This window comes from Pan troglodytes, chromosome 10 (assembly GCF_028858775.2).
Source record: "Pan troglodytes isolate AG18354 chromosome 10, NHGRI_mPanTro3-v2.0_pri, whole genome shotgun sequence".
Taxonomy (NCBI): Eukaryota; Metazoa; Chordata; class Mammalia; order Primates; family Hominidae; genus Pan; species Pan troglodytes.
In genome coordinates this window covers 40894882-40907465 of record NC_072408.2, presented here as the reverse complement: position 1 = coordinate 40907465, position 12584 = coordinate 40894882, and the positions used below count along the sequence as shown (strand labels likewise).

The 12584-nt window shown below is 38.9% G+C and overlaps 1 protein-coding gene across 16 annotated transcripts in view; it reads right to left on the bottom strand.

The window, feature by feature from the left end:
- Positions 1–1093: 1093 nt before the first annotated feature.
- The window catches only part of TESPA1 (thymocyte expressed, positive selection associated 1), a 35121-nt gene continuing 23630 nt past the window's right edge, over positions 1094–12584 (bottom strand). For 12 of the 16 annotated variants that reach the window (XM_063785540.1, XM_063785548.1, XM_063785542.1 and 9 more), the window contains 2 exons: positions 12187–12286; positions 1094–1409 (listed from right to left, as the gene is read on the bottom strand). In XM_063785540.1, the coding sequence (XP_063641610.1) occupies positions 12188–12286 (99 nt within the window). In that variant the 3' untranslated portion in view covers positions 1094–1409; position 12187. The remainder of the gene's footprint in view (positions 1410–12186; positions 12287–12584) is intronic. The other 4 variants (XM_063785538.1, XM_009425199.5, XM_063785544.1 and 1 more) reach the window with 1 other exon arrangement.

Genomic DNA, 12584 nt, shown 5'->3' with positions numbered 1-12584 from the left:
CTTTCTCTAGGACCTGAGAACCACCTCTTTGAAATATTAACATCAAGGAAGATAGTTCCCCTGTCTCCTGGTTTCTGTGGGTGGGAAGGGTAGGAAACTTGGAGTGGGGGGCTTTTTCCAAATTGTAAAACTATCTTTTATCATGAAATAGGAGAAAGTTCATTTTTTTCTTTTGGTATGGGGAATTAGTAAACACAGATGGTTTAAAATTTTTTCCACCCTAGCCCTTTGTCTCTGCCTCACTACGTATCACACTTAGTTTGTGCCTTCTCCCCTAATGCTGGCAATAGCACCAGAACAAAATCAACTTCTGTTTATCATGTCTGGTGTAATTTTTTCCTTTAAACTTTTGGTTATGATTTCCCTCAAATTCCCTCAAGTCCCTCTCTTCCTGTTTTTTTTTTTTTTTTTTTTTTGTCTCACAATTTATTAGGCAGCCAAATAATATACTTCTGGAAATGCGTGCATCTTACTTCTCCCATTCTATTAATACTAATTTTTCTCAGGGGAGAAATGTGTCCAAGATGCTCTGAAACCACATACTGCCTAAGAGAGCACTGCATGTGCTCAAGCCCTGTTTATTGACAAAACATTTAACTTCCAAAGCAAACTACAGCTGTTAATTAACTTTAAAAACATGCCATGATTTAAAAAAAATATTTGTATTGTTTTCTGCCAACAGAAATAGCATTTTTTCCCCCCACAATGGCTAGGAGAAGAGACTCTGAATCCTACTTATCTCTTTTTCTATAAAGATGCAAAATTTTGGGTAGAGAAAGAAACTGGGTTTAAGGAGGAGCCTCCAAGTTGATTTCTTCAAAGGAGGTCTCAAGAAGAAAAATAGGACTCCGGTGTTGTGGAAGATTTTCTGGAATTTACTTAGGAACACAGGGATGAACAGAGGTGCAGAGGGAATCCTAGTGTGAGATGTACCATGCTTTTAGAGCCAGAAAGTGAGGTGTCCTTCCTTTCTTCACTTGGGCCTTTTGAAAGTATTAGAAAAAAACTTGTCCCCTAAACTTGATCCTGACTGAAGTCTCCTAACTGCCCTTGGCAATGTCAAAGCTTGGGAGAAAATTAAGGCTTTGTTCAGTTTACTATCATCCACATTATATATTTTAATACACACATAGTAGAGAAACCAGTGTACAGAGAAATGAAGTGATGTGCCTAAGGTCTTTGTGCATGCAGCTTGTAGCAGCATTAGGATGTGGATTCCAAATCGCTCAGTCTGGTCTTCCTCCCCATGTACCATGCTGCCTTTCTCCTGCAGAGTTTGGGGGTTTGGAGGACCAAGGAGTAGGGGCTGGATGTTGAGGGCAGTGCAGTTTCCTGCAAGAGGTGGCTTTTAGTTTCTTCTTTGAAGCCAATTCTGTCAGACCACATGCTGTTGTGGTGGTGGAGAAAGCCTGCAATGGGAATAAAAAAGATACATATCATGCATTTTTTAAACAACTTTGGGTACTGAGGTTGGTAGGAACTTTCATACCTCAGCTGTGGAAATGTTTCTCAGTATTATAAGTGACATTTAAAGTTATTAGCAGCAGCAGCAAAGAGTCATGTGACTTGGGGTTTCTGCTCTTTTCATCATGAGGTGAGATTCCTGCAAGAGTTTACCTCTTACTGTTTAATACTTACAAAGGCATACATTTATACCTTTATTTTTTTGTATGGATTGCTGAACACCGTTGGAGAATATCACTAAACCACTATCAATTCATGTTCTGCACCTTGAAATGAGCCTAACATTATTCACCTATTCAACTAGCAATGCGTTTTCTATTAATAAGTATTTCTCTTGTTTTTTCTACATAGTAGAATTCTCAAATTTTTACCATTCTTTTCCTGACTCACACTTTTTAGTAATGACCCCACAGGAAAAAGAGAGAAAGAAATAGGCAGAATTTTTCTTGACTTCCTCTCCAGATGACCAATATAACCATATTGACACTTAAAATTTTTTTCCATTTTTTTTCCTTTAATCTCAGAGAAATATCTGTCACACTATTTTATGGCTAGCTACACCCTCCAAAAGTGCCTTGAATCTCATCTCATCCCAGTTCTCAGTGACTTCACACCATTAACATCCCTGATATGCTTTGGCTCTGTGTCCCCACCCAAATATCATGTTGAATTGTGATCCTGAGTGTTGGAGGTGGGGCCTCATGGGAGGTGATTGGATCACAGAAGCAGATTTCCCCCTTGCTGTTCTCATGACAGCGAGTGAATTCTCATGAGATCTGGTTGTTTAAAAGTGTGTAGCTCTTCCCCCTTCTCTCTCTCTCCTGCTGACCATGTGAATATGTGCTTGCTTCCCCTTCCCCTTCTGCCATGAATGAAAGTTCCTGAGGTCTCCCTAGCCATGCCTCCTGCACAGCCTGTGGAACCATGAGCCAATTAAACCTCTTTTCTTTACCCACTCTCAGCTAGGTCCTTACAGCAATGTGAGAAGAGACTCATACAATTCCTTCCCTCCTAAACCATAGCCTTTCCCATTCTATTGATTCTTTCCTTCCAGGGAAATATTTACTGTATGCTTAAACTTTCACCATCCTAGAAAAAAATTATTTACCTACTTTCTTTTCAACATTTCTTATTCACTTTTCATATTAATATTTTAAAGCCTTGTCACCCAAATAAAAATATTCTTATCAAGGTTAGTAATTGTTATCTAGTCACAAATACAATGGTATCTTTGCATTTTCCTTCCTATTGGATATTTTATGGTAAATGTTACTGAAGACTACACCCTCCTTCTTGAGAGAAACATCACTTAGTTTCTATTTGCAACCTTCTTTTTCTAATCAATATTGCTCCTTCATATACATTGTTCCTTGATAAAACTTTAAATATTAATATTTCTAAGTTGTTTTTTTTTTTTTACTTCAGATTCTGATTCTGCATACTTTCTTGGGTGAACTATCTTTCCTCATGCCGTCACCTATTATAAGTAAGCCTTGAACTCCAAAAAGCTCAATTCCTAGATTCCTTTATCCAACTGCCTTATGGACTGTTGTTTGAGTTTGCCCTCCAAAATTCATGTTGGAATTTAATTGCCATTGTGATAGTATCAAAAGGTGAGGTCTTAGGGAAAAAATTAGGATTAGATAAACTCATCAGGGTGAGGCCCCATGATGGGAATCTTGGCTATATAAGAAGAGGAAGGGAGACCTGAGATGGCATGCTCTTGCTTTTTTACCATGTGATATCCTCTGCCATGTTATGATGCAGGAAGGAGGCCCTCACCGGATGTGGTCCCTCAACCTTGGACTTCCCAGCTCCCAGAACTGTAGTAAATAAATTTCTTTTATAAAGTAAAATACCTAGTTTGTAATGTTCTATTATAGCAACAGAAACCAATGAAGACATGAACCTCTTTATCACAGTATTTTAGAAGTACCTTACACTCACCATGTTCAGATATGAACTCATCAGCTTTTTCTAAATAGTCAAACAAGATGACTAGATATTCTTTCAGTACAGTGTTAATCTTGACTTTCTATTTACACTGCTATTTTATAGTTTTGCAAGGGCAGAGATTACCTTAGTGATTTATGTTGGGTAGAGATGCAAATAATTTCCATCCAGTGGAACCAGTAATCCCAGAGATAAAGTTTATGCTGTTATTGGATATTAACCAGTTTTGTATCTAATATGGCAATCTGTTAAATTCTCTCTCTGTATAAACTGACTTCTCAAATAGTCTTTGGACCAGGTCAAGCATATTGCTGGTGCCTTCAGTAATTAATGAATTGAGTAAAGTCTTTGAACATGTTTATCTACATTTGCATGAGAGTCATTATTTTACCTTTTTGAAAATTATACTTTAATATATTTGCCTTCCAAATTGTTATTCCTATTTTACTTCATTCTTAATAAAATGATATTTACATCCATTTAGTTGCCCAAGAGGAAACCTGTATGCCCTATCTTTCTTTCTGTTCCTTATTCCATTTTTCTTCCCCAAACACAAGTCTAATCGGTCCTGGCTTAGATATTTTACCTCCTGAATATCTCAAAATCTCACTCGTCCTCCCCTCCATTCCCACTGCCTTCAGCTTGTTTCTGATCATCACATTTCTCCCTAGGTTTCTGCAGTAGATTCTTAAATTATTTTCCTTACTCCGCCGGCTTCCTACCCAGTCCATCTCCCATACTTCTGCCAGAATAATCTTTCTAAAAGACAAATCTAATCACATCACTTCCTTTGTAAATTTTTCAGTGGGTTCCTACCTTAGACTAAATCAAAACACTTAAAATAACATAGGAGACTTTGTTTTATAACGTCCTTTCTATTTATCTTTCTTATTTTCAGTTTTGATCTTTCTCCAGCACATCCCCTTTCTCCCACTAGGCATAAGGTGTATTTTCATAAGACATTGTGGTATTCCATTCATCTGTCTTTGAACTTATCTTTCTCTCTGCTTAGAATATCAATATTCTGCTTTTCCTTTTTCTACTCTCCTCAGCCACCTTCTCCCTGTTCAATGTTGGACACATGTGTCCAGACTTACCTTCTCTACATCTTTTTTTTATTTACTTTTTTTTTTGAGACGGAGTCTCGCTCTGTCGCCCAGGCTGGAGTGCAGTGGCGCGATCACAGCTCACTGCAAGCTCCGCCTCCCGGGTTCACGCCATTCTCCTGCCTCAAGCCTCCCGAGTAGCTGGGACTACAGGGGCCCGCCACTACGCCCGGCTAATTTTTTTTGTATTTTTAGTAGAGACGGGGTTTCACCGTGTTAGCCAGGATGCTCTCAATCTCCTGACCTCGTGATCCGCCCGTCTTGGCCTCCCAAAGTGCTGGGATTATAGGCGTGAGCCACCGTGCCCGGCCTACCTTCTCTACATCTTTGCCAACACACATCGTTAAAAAAAGTAATGTCATCTTCTGAAAGGTTAATTTCTGGTCCCTATGGCATTTAATGAAAATTATTAATAATTACTGATTTTCTTGTCATGTTTTTCACTAAGCTATGAGCTCAAAGCATCCTGTGAACATTTCTGCTTATTCTGTACAGTGCTCCTCTTGCTGGTGACTTTATAAGAAGGCAAGTACATTTCAGTGGTGACAAAGGTAGTGAGAGTATTGGTACTTAGCATAAAGGGTCAAGGCACACAGTAAATGAAGGTCAGATCCAAGTACAGGTAGTGAGGCTTGCCCTGATCCACAGTAACAGCCTAAACCTCTGCTCAATCAGGGCCATATGCTCTGATGGAAACGGCCTTGGCTTGGATCTCAGGAGACCTGGGTCTTAGTTCTGGCTCTGACACTAACTAGTTGCATGATCTTGCTAAGTCCTTTTCTTGAGCCCATTCAAGGATAAAATGGATTTCAGGTAAATGAAATCACAAAATGCAAAACCACAGACAAAATAACACTTCTGTATCTTCTTTTCTCTTCCTCAGTCTTCCCTTTATCTATACTGTCTCATTCTTTCTTTGGCTGTGGAAGGCAGAAAGATAATCTTTATCTGCATTGCATAATCCCCATTTTCTAAGTTGTAGTTGAAATGGATCCCCAAGATTACTTCCAAGGCTGCCAAGGCACACAACATCAGGTGTCAACATTCACATAGAAAGCAATGTAAGAATTGCTTTTGAGGATGTGCAGAGAAGAGGAGGTCCTGGCTTCATCCACACCACTTTACACAGTCCTTCTGGTAGAAAGAGCCTCTAGTAATTATACTGTATAGCATTTTCAGAAATATTGTCTCATATAAGTCTTATATAGAGAGATGATGTCCACAGGATTCATCCATGCCATCACATATTGCAAGGCTTCCTTTCTTTTAAAGGCTGAATAATATTTCACTGTATATATATGTCTCATTTTCTTTATCCATTCATCCGCTGATGGACATTAAGTTTGTTTCCACATCTTAGTCATTGGGAATAGTGCTGCAGTGAAAATAGGAGTGCTAATGTCTCTTCAAGATCCTGATTTCAATTCTTTTGGATAAATACCCAGAAATAGGATTGCTACATCATATGGTAGTTCCACTTTTTATTTTTTGAGGAAACTTAGTACTCTTTTCCATAGCCGTTGCACCATGTTACATTCTTACCAACAGTGTACAGAAGTTTCAGTTACTCTACATCCTTGCGAACACGTATCTTTCTTTTCACTAATAGCCATCCTAACAGGTTTAAGGTAATATTTCATTGTGATTTTGATTTGCATTTTCTTGACGATTAGTGATACTGAGAATCTTTTGATATACCTGTTGTGCACTCGTATGTCTTCTTTCAATAAATGATAATTCCAAAATATATGAGAAACTTCTTCAACTTAATAACAAAACAAACAAATAGATCATCCAATTAAAAAAATGGACAAAGGTTGACAGCCATCCCTTTGAGATGTAATTATCAAGGAAGGTAGCACCTGTCTCTTCCAGTCTCAATGGGCAGGTGGGCATCTAACTTAAGCACTTTGTTTTAACTTGCAAAAACCACTTCCTGTCTTAAAAATATGACAAGTTTATTTTTTCTTTGCATAAAGCCAATTGACTGACACAGATGGCCACTCCAATTACCAGGTAAGTCTAGGGTGAACTGTGAGTGACAAATGATTCTGTTAAATCTTCTTACTTGAGGACAAAGTATTGTTTATTTGACAACAGCCATGTAATGGGTTGTATCTGCTTGGCTATGTACAAGGGTAAGATTTCGTTCTGTGTTTGCAATCTGTTTAGTGGATGTTCTGTAATGCATATCATAGTCTGCTTCAATGGTATTCAAAAATAAAACTTTCTTTCTTTTACACCTTTGTGGAGCGATTTCCTGGGGTGGGAGGAGATTTTGTTTTTAATTATATTTTCCCAACAGAGGCAAAACAACCTTGGTAAGAATTGTAAATGAGGTGGAAAAATATTCACATTTTCATGATGTCCTCCCACTATCCCTCCCCCTTGTCTAATCTCTTCTTACACTTCACATCTGACTGTCCCTCTTCAGAATTTATTTTGATATAAAAATAACTGTGTCCAGTATCATCATCTATAAAATGGGGAATAATGAAAGACCTTATATCATAGGATGAAATGATTTAATATCCATAAGTGCTAAAGATACCGTCTGCTATGTAGTAATCCCTATATATATTGTTATTGGTAATATTATCATATAGGACAATCTTACATCAAAAAGAAGACTGTAGCTACCCAACTTACACAGGTTCTACCAAGTACAAACAGATAGTGCTTTGAGTTACCCACCATTTGGGGGTATCTCAAGCTAGTTTTCTTCTTTGTCTTGTGCTCTGAACGAGCATTCCCACCTAGTCCCTCCTGTCTCTTCTGCTGCCACCAGCAGGGGTGACCATAAAAGTGAAAACTTCCACCTCTAGATATGGTCACTTCACAAAGAGAATAAATATTGACCTGTGCTACCTCAGATCTGGTAAAAGAAACAAAAAGAACGACAAAAAATAAAAACTTTCTCCTTGGCTCTGCCGCTTATAAGTGTGATAAAGGTCAAGTGGTTTAAATGTCAGCACAGGAAACCAATAGAAAGGGCTGTGAATTTGACATTTTTGAGCATGGTGGAAATTATGAGGAAAGATGTGGGTCATCCTTTCTCAGGAACTTGGAGGAAGATTAAAACCTCTTTCCCAGCAGAGACTAAATGAGAAGGTGGCAAGTGAAGAAAGCTGTTGGCTGGGGGTCAAGGTCCTCTTTTAATAGAAAAGGTGCCTGTTTGACTTCATTTCGTGTTGCCATAACAATACCACAGATAACGGCAATTTTTAAAGAAAAGAAATTTATTTCTTACAATTCTGGAGGCTGGCAAATCCAAGGTCAAAAGCCTGCCTCTGGTGAGCGCCTCCTTGTAGCATCATCCCATGGCGGAAGATGGAGGGGGAAGACAGCGTGAGAGGGCAAGAAAGCAAGACACAGCCAACTTGGTTTTATAACAAGCTCACTTGAGATAACGAATCCTCTCCCACAATAGTGACATTAATCCATTTACGAGGACAGAGCCCTCATGACTTAGTCACCTCTCAAAGGTTTGACCTCTCAGCACTGCATGGGGGGTTAAGGTTCCAATATACCAACTTTGCGAGACTCATTCAAACCACAGCAGTGCCCTTGTGCTAATTATAGAAAGGCACTCACCTTATGTGAATGAATTAGAAAAAAATGGAGCTCTCTCTTAGAAGATGAAAGCCCTAGAGTTTTTGGATGGCAAGCTCAGTAGGGCTGGATTCTAATTCCCATTTGCCTACTCAGCTGGGTGTCTCTGGGCAATGCATGGGCTGCACAACGCTACACGGTGGCTGGCTGAGTGCTGCTACCACTTCCTATCCACTACTAACAAGTAGTAGTTAATACCTGGGACTTGAAACGACATTATAATGGAAGATCATTAATCTCCAGGAAATAATTACAGACTCTGAAAAAGGGAGAAGTGGGACTATTTCCCAGCAGAACTGAAAAAAATTATCCCACTTAGCTCTGCCTTTGATTGTGGTGAGTGAACTTCCCCCTTCCATATTTATCACACAGGGTTTAATACTGGCAGTAGTGAGCTGTTGCCATAGCTCTCTCCGCTTCTTGAGATTTCTTAAAGGGTAATAGAGGAGTGGATTGAGAGAAATAGGTTACAGCTTTGTGAAAAGATGGTTAAACAAATGCACAGGACATTGGAAAAATTTGGGAGCTACTGTGACCCCTTCCTCAGCCAAAGACTGTGTCAGGAAAGAAGAGATCTCTTATTCTTCTAGGTAATCATAGAAAAAAATCACAAAATATTTTCCAAATTTACTTGAGAGAAAAAGTGCATTTAATTTATAAAGTTATTCTATTTCATTGATGATGATAAACCATTTTTTGTAAGACTCATAATTATTTTACATTCCACTTAAGGAGGCAAAAAAAGACAACTAACTTGGCTGACACTACGAATTTTAAGGCACAGCCTAATTTCAGAGATGTTAAAATGTGGGAAAATGTGTGCCTTAGAATCAATAAAATACAGCATTTTAAACCATTTCCTCTCCTGCTGTAATGAAGCCCCATCACTGGCAGAAAATGGAATCTAGTTAGGTACTTGAAATGTATGACTCCTAGCAATACTTTCTCCCTAGCAATTCAATTCTGATATTTTAAAATACTGACCTTTAGACAAAGTTGGGACAAGTTTGTGAGAGGAACTTGTGTTCTGGGCATTGCATAGATTGCCCAGGAATGTATAACCATATAAATCCTGCACACAGCCTGCTTTGTGGAACATCTTGGCATTTTTTTTCTTGTGCAAGGCTGACATCTGCTGGACAAACAACACTTAAGCAAAGTGTTGCATTTTAGAGTAAATTCAATTCTTGGCAAGAACCTACTTGTGGAGTACATACTACACATTTTCTGAGGAGAAGTTGCATGTAATTCTTATATTTGTTCTTTTATAGGTAAGGTGTTTTTTCCTTCTGGCTTCTTTTATGATTTTTCCCTTTACTTGTGATTTTCTGTAGTTTAAAAATTATATGCTTAGGTGTAGATTTTTGTGGGTTTTTTTTTTTGCGTTTATTCTTTTCGGTGTTCTCTGAGCTTTCTGGATCTGTGGTTTGGTATCTGACATTCATTTGGGGGAAATTCTCAATTATTATTGTTTCAGATATTTCTTTTATTTCTTTCTCTCTTTCTTCTCCTTCTGGAATTTCCATTATGCATATGTTACACCTTTTGTAACTGTCCCACATTTCATGGATATTCTCTTCTATTTTTTTCAGTCTTCTCTTAGCTTTTAAGTTTTGGTGGTTTTTATAGCTATAGTCTCAAGCTCAGAGATTCTTTCCTCAGCCATGTCCAGTCCACCAATAAGCCCATCAAAGGCATTCTTCATTTCTGTGACACCATTTTTTATCTCTAGCGTTTTTTTTTATTCTAAGGATTTCCATCTCTCTGCTCATCTGTTCTTGCACACAGACTACTTTATCCATTAAAGCCCTTATCATTTTAGTTGTTTTAAATTTCCAGTTTGATAATCCTAAGATCCCTGTCATATCTGAGACTGGTTTTAATGTTTTCTCTGTTTCTTCAACCTGTTTTTGCCTTTTACTATGTCTTTTTTTTATAACTGGACTCGATGTACTGAGTAAAAGAAATTGATGTAAATAGGCTTTTAGTAATGTGGTGGTAAGGTTTAGGGAGAAGGGAAGTGTTCCACGGTCTTATGGTTAGGTCTCAGTCTTCCAGTGAGCCTGTGCCTCTGGATTGTGACTCTCACCTGTGCTTCTCATCCTCTCTGTCCCCTTTAATGGGACGGGATGGCTAGAGTAGGCTGGAGTTGGGTGTTTCCCTTCCTTCAGGTCGGTTAGTCTCTGATAAAACCTCATCCGGTTAGGTTTTTGGTATCTAGTTTCTCCCGAGGGAAGACTTTGTTAAGAGGAATAGAATGCTCTGCTGCATTTCAAAATGGTTCCTTTCTCCCGTCCCCTGCGGGAAACACTAGGGGATTTTTCTCCAGTATTTCCTGTGAGAACATGGTTGAGCTCCTAGAAGTAAGACTCCCAGAAACAAGGGGCCTCCCAATGACTGGGTCTCTATAGAGTTTTTATTTCTCAGACTGGTCCATGCTGAGCATCCAGTAATTCCTCGGTTATTGTCCGGGTTCTCTACCGTGGTTCTGATTCCTGGGGGAGTTTATGCTTTGGGGTTTTTGCTCTAACAAGTCATAAATCTTTGCATTTGCCTATTTCTCTAATTTGAGGAGAAGTGGTTTGCCCTGTGACCCACTTCTCTGATGGGTCTAGAACAGTTACTAATTTTTCAGTCTGTTCAGCTTTTTACTTGTTGTTTGGGTGGAGTGGCCGCTTCTAGCTCCTAACATGCCAGACCAGCAACTGAAACCATCTGAAACTTCTTGAAGTGCATATGACATATTGATGCCTTCTGCTATTTACCTCTTTTGTGACTAAATATATACATATGATTCATATACCCTGAGATGTAGGTAGTAGGTAAGAGAGAAACAAGAGTGATTAGATTCCTAAAACCACAGAGAATTAGAATTAAAACAGTTAGAATTGTAAATATCTTTGTGTGTCTGAGCAAGTACCACTGAAATTTTGGAGTATTAACTAAGAAAACAATTAGACTAGAAAATGTAGAAAATGGTACCAAGATATCCAAAATTAAGGAATCTCTAAGCAAGATTTATTTACTTAATTCAGTAAAGATTTTAATTTATACTATCTGGGGAAAATACCATTATCCCTTATGCCATTTTCTTTGTGGTTGTAGTACATAGGTGGTTAAAACTACAGAAAGATTAATTTTCATTAGTTTAAATAATAAATTACTGGCCAAACTATTTAAAGGTATAAGAGATATCTCTGAAAAAATTAATACTGAAAAACTCATATCTGGAGGAAAGAAATTTTAGCTGCAATAAATAACAATGTGAAATTCATTTCCTGCTTTGAGAAGGGGAGGGAGAGCTACCTTCATCAGACCACAGTTGCAGAAGGGAGCTCAGACCCTAAATGAGCATAGCTGTGAGGTACATTGAGGAGTCTGCTCTGAGTCCAATGATGTGGGCTGATTAGATCATAGCTGAAAGCAGGTGTTGGGATATTGATTTCCATGGCTGGTCCTCACCTGTTACAAAACTTCTACTACAATGAGTTTCAAACTTCAATATGCGATCAATTATCTAACCTAAAGATCTTGGTAAAACTGTGATTCATTAGGTCTGGGGTGGGGGCTGACAGTCCACATTTCTAACAAAATCCCAGGGGATGCTGATGCTCATTGTATCTGTAGACTACAGTTTGAATATTAAAGTTCTACACAATGTCTCCTGGAACAGCAGTTCTCAGACTGTGATTACCAGACCAGCAGCAATAGCATCACCTGAGAACTTCTTAGAAATGCAAATTCTTTGGTTCTATCCAGGCCAATTCAATCAGACACTCTGGGAGCTGGGATCTGGTCATTTGTATTTTAACAAGCCCTCCAGGTGATTGTGATGCCTGCCAAAGCCTGGGCATCATTGATCTAGAGAGGTATTTTCTAGCCATAATAGAATTACCTGGAAGCTTAAAATAATTAGTCATTGGTTTCCAATTAAATCAGAATTACAGAATGTGGGACCCTTTATTATGGGTTAAAAAAAAAAAAAAAACCTTCCTCATTTGATTACAATGTGCAGCCAGGTTTGAGAACTGCCTGAGAGAGGCCCACTTACTTCACGAGTCTTTGCCAGCAAAAGTCTGGTGGTGGTGGGGGTGCCTGGGTCTGCTGGGCCAGCGACTCTGACTCTGCTCCTCCTCACTGTTGCTTTGCACCTGTAACCAAGATCCCACAGAACTCAGCCAGAGCCAAGGGGGAAAGGGGGTAAGGAAAGGTGCAGGTGGCAGGTAGCTGTAGGGGAAGGAGGCTGAGTGTACTTGAGAGACAGCCTCTTCTGTGGTGTCAGGGACACAGTAATGAGGAAGGCAGGAGCGGAGGTGTAGCTCTACATTCAAGGAGAGGTGACATACATGCAAATGATATTTCAAATAATCACGGCTTCTTTCTGTGGCAAGGATTTAAAAGCTTTTTAAAGAAATCCCAACACTTCATGGAAGTATCTTCCATAGACCC